The sequence below is a fragment of the Podarcis muralis genome, chromosome 3 (genome assembly GCF_964188315.1).
Source record: "Podarcis muralis chromosome 3, rPodMur119.hap1.1, whole genome shotgun sequence".
NCBI classification, from domain to species: Eukaryota; Metazoa; Chordata; class Lepidosauria; order Squamata; family Lacertidae; genus Podarcis; species Podarcis muralis.
The window spans coordinates 51,490,063-51,510,308 of NC_135657.1; the positions used below are offsets into that span (position 1 = coordinate 51,490,063).

General features: G+C 42.8%; 1 protein-coding gene and 1 long non-coding RNA gene across 14 annotated transcripts in view; one reads left to right on the forward strand and one right to left on the reverse strand.

Annotated features, from left to right (window-relative positions):
- Positions 1-7,509, reverse strand: part of QKI (QKI, KH domain containing RNA binding) — a 109,530-nt gene extending 102,021 nt beyond the window's left edge. For 5 of the 13 annotated variants that reach the window (XR_003705952.2, XR_013392209.1, XR_013392208.1 and 2 more), the window contains exon 1: positions 6,417-7,497. Coding sequence is in view for 9 of the 13 variants with exons in the window: in XM_028723854.2 (XP_028579687.1) it covers positions 6,417-6,558 (142 nt within the window). In the remaining 4 variants the exon portion in view is untranslated. Of the gene's footprint in view, positions 1-3,366; positions 3,482-6,416 lie in introns of those variants that run through there. The other 8 variants (XM_028723852.2, XM_028723850.2, XR_003705953.2 and 5 more) reach the window with 7 other exon arrangements.
- Positions 7,510-7,642: 133 nt separating this feature from the next.
- Positions 7,643-19,029, forward strand: LOC114594317 (uncharacterized). The gene is made up of 2 exons (XR_003705954.2): positions 7,643-9,407; positions 18,042-19,029. It is a non-coding gene; the product is annotated as an uncharacterized LOC114594317 (long non-coding RNA).
- Positions 19,030-20,246: the final 1,217 nt, after the last annotated feature.

Below are 20,246 nucleotides of genomic sequence, written 5' to 3' on the forward strand. Positions count from 1 at the left end.
ACTAATGAGAGCATTTAAACTACTAGCCACATTAAAATTTTGCATCAGAATTCTAGAATAGTCATTTAACTGTAACATGCACGTACAAAATTCTTCATTAATGTAATCACACTTCTCTAGATAAAGGGTGTTTCTTCCATTTAACAATTATATCAAATATTTCTTCTCAATTTAGGAAAAGCATTAGCAAAGGATAAGCCATTTAGGGAAAGCATAACCACTCTGTGAATATTGTTTAAGAAGAGGTAAGTACAAAAATAAAAAAATAACATGTATGCCTCATAGAATGTTTGCAGGCATCTGGCAAATTACTCTATACATCAAGCAGCCTGAATTTATAATGTATAACACTAGTAACTAGAGGAGCAAGTCTAACTTTCAAACACAACTCTTACATCCTATTTAAATCCCACACATTTCTTTAAACAGAATGTAATAAAGAGAAATACTGTAAATGCAGGAAACATTCAGTAATGTAGAAGTCAGAGCTAGGTAAGTTTGAAAAATGTAATATAGAACAAGACAGATCTAGGTAAGTTTGAAAAATGTAAACAATGTTGTTGTATTTTGTTCCATCCCAAAATATATGAAAACATTTGTAATTATAAAACATTTTAAGTTTTTTAAAAGTTTTAATTACAAATGTGCTAGCATTGGTTATTTTTGGAGCAGTAAAAATGGCTGCCTATAGCTTGTAGCCAATAGGCCACTAACCTCTCTGGGCAAGGGGGCACCATTTGGAATTCTGAGTAAGTGCTGTGGACACCAGTCACAAAATGGTTGCTATAGGGGCGTGGTATAGCACAAAATGGCTGCCACCTTTAAAGAAAATGAGAGAGCCACAAAAAGTGTGGGCATGTCCACCCTCCCATCTTCAGAAATGGCACCTTTCTTATCCATTGCTGCACTGGCAGAGCTCTTTGCACCTCTCCTATGTTCAGAACACAAAAAACATGGGTGTCCAGGCCTGGCTTTCAATTGAAACATAGAAATATTTTAGGATACGTGTTCAATACAGAACCCGCTTCCAGTAGAAACAGGATTGAAGCAGGAAGGCAAACAATCTCTCATGCGTTAAAAGATTTTTGATGGGCTATTTACCTAGACCTTTCACAGGAGCTATAACAGGGACTGGCAGACACACTGGCACCCACAAACACAGTGTGTCATTATAAAATTATAAAAATATCTGGAAGTGTTTGGAAGCTTGATTGCCTATCAGCTTCCTCCCCTCAAAACAAAACTGGTACTCAATCTCACTTTCTTATAACAGAAAGTGACTAAAATGAGTTATGCCAAATGAATCACCAGAGTTTTGCAAGGGTCTTGTGCCACTTTAAGAATCCAGTTAACAGTATTTAACAAACTGGTACATAATTCTTTTTTGTTTTGTTTTTGTCTGGTTTTGCTCCTTATAGTGGTTCAAAATCTGAACTCAGCCTAGATAAGGTTGTATTCAACCAAGTTATCCCAAGTCTGTTTATGCAATTGAACTTCTTTCTATACACATAGCCCAAGCACCCCCAAATCTGCTCTGAAGAGTTAGAAAAACTGCCAGAACAGATTTGTCGTGGCACACAGTGGAGGAAAATTTCCGCTCTACAAGCACATAACAGGACAAAATTGTTGGACACTATACACTTAAAGAGGCTTCATACCTCCTTTCCCTGTATTCTTTTTAAAACTTCTGCTGAAGACGGGATGTGAACTGGAGGTATCAAGAAGAGAGGTATTCAAAGTTCTTTACGGTTTCTTCAAGAACACTTGTTGACTGAACACCAGCTGCAGACCTGACCTTCTGCATGAGTAAGAGGGATCAGAAAGGCTGCCAAACATGCCAGGGGGAGGAAGGGCAGAGACTTTTGTAAAATACACATGTGCCAAGTATACACACTATCAAAGTTTGAGATAATCTATCTGAGAAAGCTGCTACTGTTTATTTCCATGTTTGTCTCCACTGAAGCTTTTGAACAATTTTTACAAAAGACATACATGTTGCTATGCCAAGGTTATAGAAAATTTGGGGGCTACTTCCTACAGATCTTTTCAGAAAATTTCTCCTGAATGTCCAGTTCTGACAGAGAATATATATGTTTCCGCTTGAAAACGATGCCAAAAGTCCTCCCCGCCACTAGAAATATTGGTGGAAAATACCCACAAAGGGTTCCAGAAGAGTCAAGGCCAGAGCTGTACAGTATCTGCCTCACTGATCCCAAATGAACAAGAGCAAATACATATTAGGTTAAGTCCGTGAAAAGGAAAATTCCAATCATAATTTTAAATTCTGTTTTGCAGGATGGGGGGCTTTGTTATCTCTTGCCTTTATTTATATATTTGAATTGTACTCCTAATTTATTAAAGCTATCATTTAATCTTCCAATTCAGTTGAAGTTTCTCCAGAAAATATTGCATACAAAAAATGAAAACAAAAATCCTACAGAACAAAGTTCCAAGAATACTGTATATGTAAGAGACTGAGCTCATACTTCACTATCAATTTAAGAAAATCATTTAAGGTTAAAATAGAAGCCAGTTAAAAACAGCATTTTCTCTAAAATAAGCTTACTAAAGCTTGCTTGGTGGCAAGCTCCATTGAGTTCAATGGAAATTACTTCTTAGTAGACATGCTTAACGCATAGAATTTTGTTCACACACACACACACACACAGCACACTTTAAATAAATAAATACACACACAATTGCTTTATAAATTGAATAGCTTTTATGTAGTGGGATGGATCCAGACTCAGTGCAATCCGTTGCATATTTTCTCAGAAGCAAGCATTAGTTTGCTGAGTGAAGCTTACTCCCAGATAAATGTGCACAGGACTGCAGCCTATTAGTTCAACATGGGTCTTAACATCCTATTGTTTTCAGGTTAAACGAAGGCTGCAATCTTATACCGGCTTAGCTAGAAGTAAGCCCCCTTAAATTGAATGGTGTTTACATCAGAGTAGACTCCATAATTACTTGGGATTCAATCTAATATTTGTAATTGGTTAAAAAAAATACAATTCAAATGGCTATTTTTATACTGAATACTCAGAACCAAAAGCATACCAAGTTTGGCTCCAATTTCTGTTCAGAAACCTGTCTCCACTGTGGAAGGTTGTGCGGATCCAGAATTGGCCTCCACAGTCACCTACGGACACACTTGTTAAGACCATATTCATGGAAGACAATCTTACTCGGCTACGAGTGATCGCCAAAGAAAGAAGATATATACATTATGCGGCAGTAGCATTAGTCATGATGCGCAGGTTAAACATCTTGCTTCTGTGACAGTGCCATTCTGTACTCATTTTAGATTTGTTTGGTTTTTTTAAAAAAAAAATGAACACAGATGTCAATGAAACTTCATCCTACCTGGATATGGGCTTCTAGTAATAATCTCACATAAATGAACTCTGAACATATCTTTGCCGATCTCCAGTTGAAGCGTGATATTTGGCTTGCTCAGCATCATCTTTATTAAATATTTAATCCCCGTGTACTCATAACACAAGGGGAGACAAACAAAAGGAATTCAACAAGTTGCTATTCACATAAAAATATACTTTTTCCTTTCTTTAAAAAATGCATACATGACTAAAATTTGTGGCAATACTTTCAGCAGACAATTGCTGGAAACAAAAGGTTCTTCTAACCTAAGAAAAGCCCTTCCCTCCACTTCCTACAGGCTCCCATAAACCAATAGAAAAGCAGCTTTATATTTATTAAGTTAATTTACATAACTTTGCTGCTGTTTATAAATAAAACAAAAATCAATGATTTTGAGAATCTACACTATTATTGAAGCTTTATCTCTGTGTACCTTTGAATATGAAAAGGTATACACATGATTAAATGTAGAATATTTTGGACGGTATTGATATTTACCCATACAATCAACTGACCTATAAAAATACAGACATTATCTGCAGTTTTCTACAAATACGTATAGATTCCATTAGAATGCTCCAAGCCCTAATATTACTAGCTATCTTTTACACTCTTTGAGCTTGACATAACCGCCAAATACCAATAATAACAGAGGGTGGGAAACAAACTTTCTGCCTCCTGTTCTACAAAACTATCAAATTGCCAGAATGTTTTCTTAGTTTTTGTTAATGTGAATACAATTTAATAAATCCAGAAGTAAAAATGTTAACTGTTTCATGATTAGCAAGCGACTAAACAGCAATTGTAATTACTTCACAGATACTCATTTACTGCACAAACCTTTCTACAATATTTTGAGAAGGGGGTGGGGATTATACCACAATCATAAAACCTAAAGGCACAGTATATGTGAATATGCTTCTTTAAGTTCAACATCTCACATACTTCTTAAATTTTCTGTTTAAGTTTGCCAATTTTGGCAAAAATGTTTATTAAAAGCCTTAAAATCTTCAATCTTTTTTTTCCAAAAAGAAAGAACTGGCGCCCCTTAGTGTTCAAATATTAAAACATTTAGATCATTCATTTAATTTGCATGGAACATTTTTTCAACATTCCAGAAAGTTTTCAGCATTTGCAGTTCTTCCACCCAGGAGCCAACACAAACAGGAAAAGGCAGAAAGAATTAAAGGGGCAGCTGAACTTTTGCCTTGAGCTATCCAGAAAGTGATGGGGAGGGGAAGAGGGGAGAAAAATAAGGGAGGGACAAGAAACCGCTTGATTGTTGAATTAAGATAACTTTCAGATCTTGTTTTGGACTTGCACAAAACAGGGGAGGGGAGATGCCAGTTCAAAGGCTTCCGAAGTTCCAAGGTTATACCACACTCAAAAGATTCAGTGACCTCACATATTCTTCTTGAAATATCCTTTTGACACCAGAGATGTTCTGCTCTTTTGTTCTTGTGACAAAGTCGCTGTGCCTCCCTTTTCCAGATCAAACTGATGATTCAGTAACTTTTTCAATCCATTGTTATAACTGTGCTCAATTTAGTTACTTTAGAAGCTACTGCTCAAATTCGTATCTTAATTTCATACTACGGAATCTTCCTGAAAAAATGTTAACAATCTGAAGCTACTTACTAAATAGCATCCTTTCAATGTCTGTCTCATTTATAGTAGTGTTATCCCAACAAGAGTCAGAAATAAAATTCCAGTTTGTAAATCAACATCCCACAACTATTTACATCAAACAAATGCTTAACAGCGTTTCCAATTCAAGTGCAGACAAACCCTTCAAAGGCCATTTTAAACTATGCATAAACTTTTCTCAATTGGAAAAATAAAATACCCAAAACCATGACTGAAATTAGATGTCAACATCTTTCATATCTAACTACTGAAGTTTTAAACTACCCCCATAAAATTCACAGGACGCCAAAACTCATGATTTCTCGGGACAGGGTTTTGATTTGAGGAGAAGGAATCAGGTTCAGATCCAAGTGAAGTCAACACGTGATTAAAAAATAAGACAAGAGAGCACTGTTTTGCAAAGCCTTTGGGTGTAATCCTCAAGCCATTTGAAAGCATTCAATTAGGATTTTTTAAACAAAAAAACCAAAAAACTTTGAAGTGTGCTAAGAGTTACACCACAGATTACAGTAAAAACTTAGGTCTTAATTCCACAAAAGTGACTTTACAGACTGGGAGTGGGAACAGGAGGATTAGGAGTATGGCCTGGAACGTGCGGTGGGTATTTAACAACGCCACTGGCGTTTTGTTCTTGACACCCGAGTCGCTTATTCTTCAGTGTAAACTCTTCCAAGGCAAAGCCTAGTAAAGTTTGGTCTGTTTACTCACAAACTTGAAGCACAAACTCCTTTTTTGTGACGGAGAAACCACCCAACAGGGGAGGAGAGAGCTAAGCCCTCCAGTCTCAGCAATGGGTTTGCACCACCTCCCTCCCAGGCAAATCTCGACAACAAGAGCGCCCCGTTCCTCATTTCTTCGGGCTGCAAACTCGTTCACAAGTACTTCTATGAATCATGCCACCCGGCCTACTTCGCCTTCGTACTTTTTTTTCTACCGTAATCCTCAGAACTCTCTTTTCCCACCCTTTCCAAAATAAAACCACCTCCCGGGCTCTTTCGCTCCCCTCCCCCCTTCTTTCCCCCCCTCAATGAGGCGGCGACGTTTCCCCCTCGGTTAAAAACGCAGCTACGCAGAAAAAATGAGGGAACGCAACAAAGCCACACTTTATTCCCTCCCCGAGCGTCTCGTCCCCAAAGGCCGAAACTTCTGCGAAGGGACTTCCCGCTTCTCTCCCCTTTGTTTACGGGGGAAGGAAAGGCCGAAAGACGCCATTGAAAGGGAGGAGAGTCTACCCCCCGTTTCGGGACGGGAGAGGGAAGGGCAAAGGGGATCCCGTATAGGGTGTAGAGGCCCAATAGAGAAACAACCGGTTTTCCCCTCACAGCCACGGCTAAAAAGAGAGAGCTGCTCTTGATTTTTCGGGGGTGGGGGTGGGGAGGTGCATTTACCTTCGTCCAACAGCCTCTCGAGGTGGTTGAATATCCCGCAGAAGTTGGGGAGGCTGCTCATGAGCTTCTTGTCGTTCATCAGCTGCATCAGGTAATCGGGGCTCGGTTTGGGCTTCTCCTTGGTTTCCATTTCCCCAACCATATTCCAAGCGCAGGGAGAGAGCGAGCGAGCGCCCGCACCAGCACTCGCCCAACCACCGCACTGGGCGCCCGCCAGGCGGGGAAAGAGACGGGGTGTGTGTTATGTGGGCTTGAAGCGCGAGGGGGGGAGGAGGCCTTTCCCCCCCCTAAAACCGGGGGGGGTGAGAAGGAGGAAAACGAGGGAGCGGGGAAAAGGGGGGCGCCGTCAACGAAGAAGCCACCAAAGCACACGCCACTGGGTCCCGGGCGAGACAGAGAGAGGAGGAAAAAAATAAGAGGGGGAAACTCGGTGACCCCCCCCAACCCCTCCGCCTCCACCACCACCACGGAGGGCTGCGCCCTAGTCTTCCTCCGCCGCCGCCGTTTCTCCCTGTTTCCAGTCGCCGCTCCCGCGGGAAGCCTTTCCCCACAGCGCCGTGCGCCCGCGGCCGGCGCAGTCTCCGGTGTTTCCCTCGCCGCCGCCGCCCGCTTCGCCTCCTCTCACCCGCCGCCGCCGCACACGCAGACGTTGGCCGCGGTTCCTTCTCCTCGGCGCTGCTGCTGCTGCTGCCCCCTGGTCTGTCTCCGCGGCGGGGAAGGGAGGGAGGGAGGCGGGCAGGCAAACGGGGGGCGGGCTTGGCTACTGTTTCGCGAGGAGTCCTCTCCGCCGCCGCCGCTTGTAAGGCTGTTCCCGGCCACCGGTGGTGCTGCTTCTGCTGCTGCTGGTGGTGGTGATGCCGCCGCCTCGCCTCCCGCTCCGCCTGCCTCCCTCCCCTCCCGCTGGTGCCGTTTGCTTGTGGCTGGCGAGTCTCTGTCCTGCCGCCGCCGCCGCGGTGCCTCCTCCTCTTCTTCCTTCGCCTTTCTCCTCCTCAGTTCGCTCCGGAGTTCGCTTCAGTTCAGCGCTGGCGGCGGCAGTAGCAGGCAAGCAACGGCGGCGGCGGGAAGGGGAGGGCGCGGGGGAGGGGCGGCAGCAGCGAAGGAGGCAGGGGCGGGGCGGCCGTTAATCAGCGAGCGGCGGCGGCGGCGGCAGCGCCACTTGGCGGACTCAGGCCGCCCCGCCCCTACTGAGAGACTTGGGGACTCGCCTGACGAAGAACAGAGCGGAACTCGGCGGGGATGGGGGGCGGGGGGGGGTGAGCTCCAAGTACCGCGCGCCAAAAAGAACGCGGCGGCGCTGCGCACACGGATATATACACACACAACGCAATACTGTATATGTGTCTGCTTCGGTGTGACGAGGGCGCGCGCGCGCACGAGCAATCTCGTGCCGCCGCCTTAAGACTACTTTTACGTTCGACATGTATATGAGGGGAGGGGGGGCAAGGTGTTGTTGCTTTTGGCGCGCGTGCGCGTTACCATTGGCTGGCGCCTCCCCCCACCACCACCGCCGAATTTCTACGAAAAATCGTCTGAGCGCACGAGATTAGAAACTCCTTAAAGAAACTCTTGTTACTTCACCGATCTTACGTTGGGGCGGGGCCCTGTCACGTGCCGGTGGCGGGGGGAAGTCCTGGTTGTGTCGCGGTTCTAACTAAGACGCATGCGCCTAGAGGGATACGGATACGCGCGCTCCCTCGCGCGCGCTTTCAATTGTGCCGCGGCCCTGCCCCTCTCCCTGTTTCTCCCCAAGCGTTGGAATGGAATGGGAGGGGCGAGGCTGAATGGAGCCCGTGCGCCTGCGCAGAGCGAGAGACCAGAGTAATTTTGTTCTATCCCCTTGAAGCGGCATGGGGGAAGAGCGGTTTCTCCGTGGGGGAAAGGAGCTCGAGGCACATGCGCCCGTTGGCGAACTCTCCTTTGCTCGGCTCGCGTTCACTCTCCACCGACGTTGCGATATGTTGTGTGCACGTGTCGCCCGCTGGCTCTCCTGACGCGTGGAGCTGCGTCGTCCTTTTACCACAGGATCGCAGCACAGCCGAGCCAGCCGCTCGTGGCAGCGCGATGCTCGGCCGTTGGCGCGCCTCGCGGCCAACTCAGCCCTCCCGCGCGCTGCTCGCGGGCGCCTCACGCGGGGACTTTCCCCGCACGAGACTGCCTTTTGCTCCCGGGCCTGCTGGCCTCTGCCTGGCGGGATCCCTCCCCTCAGGAGCACCTTTCCTTCCCCTCGGAGGCGCCGGTGGAGCGGCAGAGTGGCGCTGTTTTAACGACCACACGGGGCGAGCATCCTTGTGAATGAGGCGGAGGCAGGAACCTGCGTGTGGCTCGCCTGCCCCCACACCCACCCAGAGGGCCTCGGCTCCCCCCCTCCATGGGCGCTCTCCCTTGGGGGCAAGCCCGTGCGGAATGACGCGGGGGTCGCTCCCAAGCCCAGCACGCAAGGGCTTTCTCTTGGTGTCCCTGAAGTCTGGCGTGCACGGCAGCCGCCGCACAAAAACAGAAGCCGACCGCGGCCCCGTTGTCTGCATCCTTTAAAAGGGGTGGGGAGTCGCGCTGGGTAGGCGCGGACCGTTGCTTTTCCATCCAGGACCGCCCTCTCCCTCCAAGCGCAGAAGCCCGTCCTCGCCTTCCTCCCGGCTCTTGCATGCTCGACCAAGGAGGCAACTTGGCATACGAAACGAAGCCCGTCACCTGCTGCTCCCCCCCCCCACGAGGTTTTCAGTGCTTAAACCTCTCCTAAGCACCCCCCCCCCCCGCCTCTTTCAGCCAAGGACGGGTGTTACCTGATCCTGCAACTGTCATTGTGGTCCGCGGAATTTGCAAGCCTCCAGACCGCCCTCCCTCACCCACCCAAACGGGCTGCACGGATTCTCCCTTCTCTTCCCCCACCCGCTTCTCTTTCTCAGGGTTTCCAACGCGTACCGCAGCCGCATCGACGCCACAAGTTCTCTCTCCTTTTAAATTCACCCCTATTTACATCAAATTTACGTAAATGTGAATATAAGCAGTATTTCAGAGGGCAGACATTGTCTTTCTTTCGTTGTTCCAAGGTGGACGCCTTTTTTGCTGCTTGTTCAGCCGCAACACACGTGAAACAGATCATACAGAAGTAACCGGATTCCTTTTCTTTTCTCAGTCGTCACACCCACATACCTCTGTATGATCATGTATTACTTTTTTCGGTGTTAACATTCATGTTGGTTCCCTCCTTATACAGTGATGTTCCACCTCCCCCCCAAAAATGCCTTAAAAATAGAATCAATCCCATACACACTTTCATGGAAGTGTTTATTTACTTCTCTGAAGCATTCTGAGAAAATGTACACAGGATCAGACTGCAAGACAGATTTCTATTCTAGGTGAGGCATATTTTCCTGAAAATAATTCAAATAGACTTGCCAAGCACGTGTCCCCTATTTATTCAAAAGCATGTTGCACTTTGTTCAACAAGTCTTGCCCTACAGAAGTGTGCTCAGGTTTAGAGTGTTACTCAGAAATTCCTACTAAAAATTGATGTGTAAAACACATTAAGGTAAATATGAGAGAAGTTCTTGTTTGTTTATGCAGTTCTCCATATTTAAACAAAGGGATATTGATAATATTTATTACGTGGCAAAGCTATTTTAAAGAACTGCATTTATACAGTATTATCCTTATGAATGCATCCAATTATTTTGTGAATCAAAATATGGTACTTCCCCCAAGAACTGATGTGAGTACTAGTGCTTTACAGGGCTAATGTCAAATTCAATGAAACATCTGCCCTGAAATTTAGAGGGAAGTTGTGCATATGGAATATTATTTGTTTTCAAGTGTAAGGTACTCTTTTTTCCTTCTTTTTGCATCTGCTTAATATATATGATAGAAAAACAAACTTTACAAATGTATAGGCTAAGCTTTTAAAATGTTTTCTTTCAATGTGGCTTCTTCTTTTCAGATCTAGAAAAAACAGTACCTCATAGCCCCATCCTAAACATGCTTGCTTAGAGGTAGCCAGAGATAAGCACTTTAACAAAATCACATGTTAAAACATGTACTACAGGGCCAAACTAGATGTGACAGTAGCAGCCACATCTGGCTATTCATGTCTGCCCCATTTTCATCTAAAACCACGAGGGTCCACTTTTTACAATGAGAGGGACCCGTGGGTGAAAATAACATCCCTACGATTGCTTACCATCACCACCACCCACTCACTCTCCATCACTTCAAACATTGTTTCTTTCCATCGTTTCTCACATGTTTTGTGATTGCAGCCAGGCTGGGATAAAAATGTATGTGGCAACAGTAAGATGGAGCATTCAGCTCAACTTTTGTTGTAAAACCCACTTTGCATACCCTGTTTTCAGACATGACCCGTTAGCATGGTGGATCCCATCATGTCTAGTTTGGCCCTTTTTGTTTGTAGCTTTAGAAGTATGTGAAGAGGCCTGAAGCACCAAACAGAAAGTCTTTGAACTGATCCTTCAGAATTCAGCTGATTTAATACAGCTGGGATAGGGACGCGGGTGGCGCTGTGGGTAAAAGCCTCAGCGCCTAGGGCTTGCCGATCGAAAGGTTGGCAGTTCGAATCCCCGCGGCGGGGTGCGCTCCCATTGCTCGGTCCCAGCGCCTGCCAACCTAGCAGTTCGAAAGCACCCCCCGGTGCAAGTAGATAAATAGGGACCGCTTACTGGCGGGAAGGTAAACGGTGTTTCCGTGTGCTGCGCTGGCTCTCCAGATGCAGCTTTGTCACGCTGGCCACGTGACCCGGAAGTGTCTCCGGACAGCGCTGGCCCCCTAGAGTCTGTCAAGACTGGCCCGTACGGGCAGGGGTACCTTTACCTTAATACAGCTGGGATAGCTCAGCTAGTACAGCATGAGACTCTAAACCTCAGGGTCATGGGATCAAACCCTACACTGGGAAAAGGATTTCTGCATTGCAGAGGGTTGGACTAGATGACCCTTGTGGCCCCTTCCAACTCTACCATCTATGATTAGTGTGATCAATGATCATTGTTTAGGTTAAAGACCTCTGTCTGTGCCTTGAAACACACAAGTACTTCTGCAGGCAATCTAAAAGGCATTTGTTTAATCTAGAGTTCTGTTCTTTTTACCCCTCTGTTGCTTTGTTTATGGATCCAATGGCATATTCTTTCACTCTCCTCCATGTGGCTACCCCTCATTTACACATGTGCACAACTTGCCTGCTCTCATGTTCTTTTCAGGAAGATCCTGATGCTTTCATGAGTCTTGTTTAATATTGTCACTAGGCAACTGCTCAAATTGCCATGGGATTAGTCTGTTCTTCCCATTGAAATGGCAACAAAGGGGAGACATAATTCTCCATGTGACCTTGTCGCATCAAATCTGGTGATCACACATTCCCTGGGTGTGACCCAATCTCATAGCTTTGTTTTGCTAGCTTCCTTCCTTTTCCTACCCTAAAATAGAAAATGGCTCCGGTTTGTAATAATCTTTGCAGAATTTGCCAGCTAGCTGAGGCATTAATAGTGGCAAAGTGCAGGTGCCTTGAGGGCCACATTCTGCACCTACCTAGTCTATCATATTCTGTCTTCTTTTAAGTGCTTCTCAAGAGTGCTTTCTTCACTGTTGCAACTCACACAGGGTCACACACAAAAAAATAAAAAAGGAACTGTGAGCATTTTCTGGCTTCATTTTGATCATTTCATCTGCCAAAAGTCTATTGACACTCTTGAAACATTCCTCTGACTTACTACAAGTGCTGACCTGATTTTCAGCTTTGTTCCACATTTGGATGGTCAAATTTTTAGCAAAGTGGCAACTCACTTCACACAGGCCGCCAAATAAATCACCTGCTAGGATTCTTTGCAAAAATGTTTATTGTTACTGTGTGGAGACTTAAATATAAAAAAAATTATTCTATAGAAAAAAGATAGTGGCTGTTCTGTTTTTGGATGAGAAAGGGGAATACAATATATTGCTCATGTAACAGAAGAACCAGCTTCTAGAGTTCAAATTTAAAATGAGTGTGTGTTGTGAGGTCCTTCCTGTTTGTTTGCTTTAAGCAAGGTTTTCGTTTGTTGTTTGAATGTATGCCTTTCACATGGTCATCTGTTCACTTACAGAATTAGGAAATTGTTTTAGAAATCCAGTCTCCTGTGTGATAGTAATAAATGTAATTTTATACCACCCACCCCCACCAATTGATGCTTGGGTATATCACAAAATACAATTATCAAATACAGTGAAAAGCCCATTTCTACTTGTTTATTTAAAAAATCTTTGTACCTTATAACAACCTTCAGTTTTATAGTCTCTACCTGATGCAAAAAAAATGAGTGTTTTCACTAGTTAGACTCTATGGCAATGAAGTTCCACAATTCAGGGTATCTTCTCCACAGGCACTTGCTTCAGATGACAGAAGCACCTGAAAAAGATAGTAATGTGCAGACAGGTTAATGCTCCCTCAGGTGCCCAGGTTCCCACACCATGTATGGTTTTAAAGTTTAGCATCAGTGCTTGAATAGTGTTTGGAGATGAACCTGAAGCCAGAGGAGGCAAGTTATATTCCTAATGTTCAGTTCCATTTTTGTTGCCTAGCTGCTGTATTCTGAATGGTGCCATATCAATCTTCAATGGCAGCTTCAAGTACAGAATACTGTAGTACCTAATTTGGAGATTACAAAAACATGGCTTATATATTTTTATCCTGGAAGCATAGCAACCGGTAGGACAAAGGTAAGGTACGTCCAGTCGAATTCGACTATGGGATACGGTGTTCACCTCCACTTTCTTGTCATGACTGAGCTTCAATTTGTTCACCCACATTGAAGTCATCTGGACACTAATTCAGTACTTCTGTTGCCTCATCTGAATCTTATATAAAGGAGAAAGAGAGTTGAATGCTACCTCTCAAAAGATTTTATGTAGAAGAGGACAAGATAATCTTGTGGGATGCCATAGCATAAATGCCACAGCATTAAACAGTATTTCCCCAGCACCATCTTCTTGAATTGGCTCTGCAGGTATTGTTGTTGTTGTTGTTGTTGTTTTAATTAATTAATTAATTACTACTATTACCCATTCTTCACTCCAGGGTCCCATGGTGGGTATCACCAATATTAAAAATAGTTGAAAGCAACTTAAAATTAGAGAAACAAGATTGGCCCTACAAATATACATCTCAAGCTAGGGTAAAGGGTTGCATCTTCAGCATTTGCCAAAAGCTGCATAATGATGGTGCCAGATGCAATTCTATGAGAAGTGAGTTCCACAACTTAGAGGCTGCTGAAAGCAATGTTCCCTCTTTGGCTCCCCACCCCACCCCAGAGGTTTCTAAGGGTGGCGGAACAACCTGCGTTCTTGGCACCTGAGATATGGAAAGAGAACCACCAGCAAAACACCATGCCATCAACTCCCTGTATAGAAAGCCTGCCCAGAAGGATTCCATGGTTGATAGTATTGAAAGAAACATAGAACTGGGAAATTAGTAGAGATGTACTCCCGATGTGCTTCTCCATAAAGGCAGTTTCCGTGTGAAAAATGGGTCAGAAACCAGAACAAATTGGTTCCAAATAATTGAAGCTGTATTTACAGTGCTCTAGATTTCTGTTTTCAGTTAGCCAAGCGCTTGTCATATACACTTTTAGTTCTAGAATGATGTAACCTTGGATTCACACCACCCCAAATGGCATTGACCCTATTTAGAGGTTTAAGAATATTCATAATGTCCAGGTTCAAGCACTAAATATGTAAGTAACCAAGCAGATTGGATTTCTCCAGTCATGTGTAAACTGATTCAGAATCAAGAAATCAGCACTCCCATTCTGATTGATCTAGACATATACCGCTTTTTCTGAGAAATGCTGATAGCAGTACTGGGCAAATAAATAGTTTATTTCTGTACTGCCTTTTTGACAAAAAGACCCCCAAGGCAGCAGGTGGTTTATGCACAAAAACAAATTTCAAATAAAAAAATGCAGCTTAGAAAAGTTTAGGATAACAAATACATTTTTTTATAAAAAACTACAATCAAAATACATTCATAATCCTGCTAAAGGCAAAGTTTTAGTTCCCACAAAAATGTCAGGGAGAGCAGGAGAAAACCCTTAGGGAGCTGCTCTTTCTTATTAAGGCCCCAGTCAAGGGGTGGGGCAGACAGATGGAAAATCTTGCCCCTTGGTGGTCCAGCACAATCTCTCCCCTGCATATTCCATGATGATTCAGAAAGTTGTGACTTGTGACCTTGAATACAACTTAACTACATGTGTCTGCTACTCCCGAGTCCCAACACAAATGAAGAAAGACTTCTAGGACTTAACTATAAGTCTCTCTCCATGTTGGACTGTGAGTAACAAAAGCACACAAAGTGGTATTCAACTAAGTTTTAATCAGAGTAGACCCACTGAAATTAATGGACCTACTTAGCCATTTTTCATTCATTTCAGTTTGTCTGATCTGAGCAAAACTTAAGTTGAATATTATCCACAAGGTAAATCCAGACATGCCCTCCTTGTGCAAATGAGTGGACTCTTCGAATCCAACATGTTCCCAGTGGCAGAAGGGGAAGGGATTATTGCCTCTAAATTCGTCTTGCAGGCCCAAATGCCCCTCCCACTTACAGAAGGTTCTCTTACATTCCAGAATAGACTTTCAGAAGCAACGGGTTGCATGGAGAAGGGGGAATTCATGACAATATGTTTTTCAAAATCATCTCCCTTCTGCCAGTGGGAGTGTCATGTAGCAGAACTCCACTGCTCTAAAGTCTGGCTCCAAGTATTTGTATAAAATCTGTTTTTATACTAATACGAACAAAAAACCCATGTATCTTCTCCACTGCATTTGTCAGTTCTCTTTCCATTTTCCATCATGCCAAGAACTTGGATAGTCCCTTCAACAGCTTTGAATCATTTTGAGGTGGTTTCTGTAGTCCCAACACTGCTGAGCAAAATGTTTTCCTGAAATAAAAGAACTATGCAACCAGTTGTATCAGCTGAAGAGTGCTCTAGACTTTGTTTTTCTCAAATACCTTATGCCGCATGGCAAACTTCTTTTGAAAATGAGAGGAGTTTCGAAAGCCGTGACATTGGGGTCAGCTATTCAAACAAGGATGGAAGTCCTTTGCATGAATCTTAAGCAGCTCTTTAGATTCCAGCCATTGTACATAGTGACAAAATGAGATTTGCAAAGGCGTGTATAACATCACATTCCTACACATATGAAACTCAAAACGCACAAGTACAAGATGGGGCATAATAAGCGAGAAAGCAACACTTCCAGAACGATTTTAGAATTCTAGCAGATAAAAAACTGAACAGGAGTTGGTGATATAGTGCTGTGGGAAAATGGCCATTGCCATTTAGATTGTATCTATGGACAGGTGACTGCGGAAGTAATAGTACAGCTCTACTGAAAACTGGAAAGGGCTAATTTGGGCTACTGTGGTGTGTGTGTCTCCTGCTTACAGTTCTGATTCAATTTGTCTCCCAGGCAGTAAACATGGAAGTAATAGATTTGAACAAGGGCTGGTCTTCACATGCACATTCATCATTCAATTGTAACATCAAATACTGAGTTCCTTTGTGTAAATCAACCATCGTGCATCGTCACAAATAGAGTTGACAACCTCTGTGGTGACAGTTCACATGCTCAGTTCAAAGTCTTCACATTATTTATTGCTCTATCACAGGCATGTCCAAAGTCCGTTCTGGGGGCGCCTAATCCGGCCCCCCAGCTGGTTTTATCCGGCCCCTGTGGCAGTTTATTTGTCGGGGTCAAATCCTTAAAAAAGCTCAACAAGTTTGGTCGGCCCCCATGCATGTTCACTTCTTCAAATCTGGCCTTTGAAAAAATTGGGCACCCCTGCTGTATCACATCTGTAGGCCACCCAAGATATTTGAGACAGCATATAAAGAGTTACTGTGCATATTATCCTCAGAGCAATCCTGCAAGGTAGGGTAGACCAAAAGAAAGTAATTTTTCAGGGAACTTCACAGGCAAGCAAAGTTTTGAACCCTGTTCATCCCAGATTGCAAGAGAAACCCTGCAAATGCTTTGGGGCAATTTGAAAGTTTTGAATATATAGAGCTAAGCCAATTCAGAGTATAATATAAATACAAATTGATGTGTGTGCATTAAGTATGTTTCATGCTTACTATCTGATTTATGCTGTGGCATTATTCTACTGTAGCATGGCACATATTCTTGGAACAAACCCTCATTAATCCTCTGTGTGAAAGCAGAATATCAGTTCATGTTAATTCTCAAATAAGCATAAGTATTTGTTACTGCCTTTGTTTTCTTGTAAGTACCAGAATAAGATATAAATCACACGAGCTAACTAAGGTTTCTGCAAAGGTGGATATTTTCTATTGCATTTTTACTTATATCACTGTGAGAGAAGAACTACCTGCATTTTTTGTAGTTTTGTTTCATATTATAGATAACAGCCATTTCTAAGTTATTTTCAAATTGTACTCATCAGACCATGTAATCTAACTCCCCCCCCCTCCAGCATTAACTACTAGTGTCCAAGAATTTCTTAATGTGGACCCTTTGGGTTGATGCATGTACAGTTGTGGGCAAAGATGCCAATTTGTAGAGGAAGGAGATAGCAAGCAAAAAGAGGGGGCATGCAGTAAAGCCAAGCAACTATTCCCAAAATGTAAAGCATTTTACTTTACTTTTTTTTTAAATGCCCTGCACGATGGGACAAAATACACAGTCCTTTGCCATATTGTCTTTGCAAAGCCTGTCTGTTTGGTCATGCGCAGAAAGCAGCTAGGCAGTGAGAGTGGGATGTATTGACAAGAACAAGATGAATGACCCCCTGGAGACTGCGGCTTTGTATGCTAGTTTCCACCACCTTTTCATCCCTTTGTAACCCATTTTGGTTCACATGCAGATTAATTTTGACCAAGTCCTTACCAAATGCTCTCTTCTTTTCCAGCCACTTAGCTTTGGAAGGTAGACTGGAGAATCTAAATATTTATGAGGTCTTCTTTCTCTCTCTCTCTCTCTCTCTCTCTCTCTCTCTCTCTCTCTCTCTCTCTCTCTGGTTTATGATGCACCGTTGTTGAATGTAGAGGAATTACGTTAATGAATGCATGCCTGCACACACAGACACAGAAACCAGGCAAAGGGGGAAAACACACACAAAGCTTTGTCAGCTCTAATGTCGGCTCTTACCAAACAGTTCCCATGGAAAAAGAGAGAGAGAGGCAAACAGATTCAAAATCTTGCCAGGAGAAAAGGTTGTACAAAAGATGAACAAAGTTGCGTCTTTGCTTTCCTTGGCTATAAAAGTGCCTTGTTTCATATCGGGGAGGAGGGTGGGGGGAAGCCGAAATGAAACACATTCATATACAAATTAAAAGTTTGTTTAAAATGCTGTAACTGATTTGAGCTGCTCAGTAGCACAGAGAGAAGTCCTATATTGTGCTTGGATCAATGCAACCCCGAAACAAAAAGTTAACAAATGGCACAGATCTTTTTTGCTTATCTTCTTGCATACTTTCTTTGTCTCTGAGGATTTTGTATACAAATAAATATCAACTGGACAGGATTGTATGACATATGGTGTATGCTGATGTTCTTTCTTCCCTTGTGCAATGTTTGTGAAACTGGTCCATGCTTGACTAAGACTGTCATTCTGTATATACTTAGGAACAAGCCTCATGGAACTCAATGGCTCTTACTTCTGAGTAGACATGCATAGGATTGGGCTAGAAGCTCATGCTCTGGACACCTCCTCCCTTGACTACTGCAAGCCTCCTTTCTCAGACTTTCCCTTGTCGTGCATCAAACCTCTCCTTGCCTCAGAACTCTACTGCCAAAAATGATAAACCTTTCTAGTCACTCAAACTATAGGACACTATATTTAACTATATTTAAGTTAAAATACTTAAATTGGCTTCCCATATCACTTATGTCCACAACAAACACCTTCACCTGCAGTCCTGTCAGGCTTCCTGTGTGTATTCTCAGGTAGATAGGGAACAACTTGCAGTAACTAGTCCTGTGTACACAGTTTCTCACCTGAATCAAATGGCTGGAGCTACTTAATGGGAAACTACCCCCCCCCAAAAAAAATAGGAGGTATTTTCTAATTTGACAGCATAACATGTTTAAAAGTGGTCTTCTATCTTTGTAATTTAATTTAAACATTTAATATGGGTTCAAAACCATATATTACAATGAAATTGCAGAATTTTACACACAGATGAATGCATTTTATTAAAATACTGGAACTGAAATATAGACTGCTTTACTTTATGGCAAAAGACTAATATTTTTAATCTTTAATTGTCACTGTCCTTCCTACCTCCACCCTTTTTATTATTTGGCCTTCACAAACTTAAGCAGAAGGTGGTACAAATTTTCTCTGTTTCCTTTCACAACAGAGCAGTAGGACATGGAATTTTAAAACATGCTGTCTGTGTTAGCATTTTAAAAATGGTTAGGCAATGGCAGAATGTTTGCTTGTTCTTTGAATACAATAGGATTTTTACTATCTAACTCCTATTTATATTTATGTCTGTTGGGATTTCAAAAACAGTTACCCTAATAAATGTGTTCCAGTTTTTATTGTGCTTTGTTTTCAAGTTGTCCAATTTGATATGTAATTGAATCCAATAAAGCGATCTACATTTCATTTGTTCAAAGGCTATCATTTATGTCAGGCTCAATATTGACACTGCCATTTACATTTACATTGCTAGGGACTTTGTGGAATGAAAATTCGCTCCGAGCTAGATCCAATGCAAAATGAACTTACTGTGCAGAGTTTGCTGCACACCAGGGGCCTGCAGTGGAACTATTGCAATGCCTGATAAGTCTTAGCAAGATGGGCAAGAACCGTTACAGTGGCCGGGTTCACACATTACACTGAGCCAATGTTAAGCCATAGTTTCTTAAAACAAATCTTGCTTAAAGCACCAGTTGCCCCACAGAGGATTAAAAAAAATCAATGTACGTTCACAAGTTGTAAGTGAGGTTTGAAGATGGTGGTGCATCATTTAGCATGTAGGAGTTCAGAGTCTCTGCTGAAAGAAGTCTGCTAATATTAGGAATAAATACTAGTCAGTGCTATTACTCTTGACCCCAATGAGAAGCTGAGTATTACAAAAATAAAAATGAATAAGCAGCATGTTTGTTGGGACTATCACAGCATTGGTAGAACATGGTCCACTGATGGACCACTGGGCAACTTCAGGTGGGCCACCTGGTGCCTGCTGGTTGCTAAAACTCTTGCAAGGTGTGTTGGACAATTCCCTTGATCTGATCCAACAGATAACATCTTAGGTTCTTAAGCAAGAGTTCATTCTTGGAATCTGTTAATCCAGTTTAGCTAAGCATTAAGTGTACAGATATCATTGGTGAACTACAGGGATTCTAGATTTTTTTTTATATTATACAATCTAATTCCTGACATCATTTCATGCTTGACTTGAATTTAAACATATTTTTCTGCATTGTACTTTCCCCAATTGAAAGTTTTTATCGGTATTCTCCCATATATATGTTTTCCTAGTTTTTCTTGAGTTGCTGAATACCAAAGAGAAGTTTGCATAAACCTCAATTTGAGCATTATTTTTCTATTAAGAAAGAATTGAGTCTTTCAAAACTACATGAGTGGAATTTGTTTGCATAAATGTAATTCCACAAATGTCAGTGCTCAGAAGCTGAGTGCTAATTATGTGATCTAATTTTGGTGATTTTTTTTAAAGAAGAAAAGTTAATGTCAGGAGTCACCCATATTTCCTTTTTACTAACGATTTATCTACCCAGTTATTAACACATTTGTATCCCACCCTTCTACAATACAGCTCACAGTCTGAATAAAATCACAGTAGAACAATAGCAGCCATA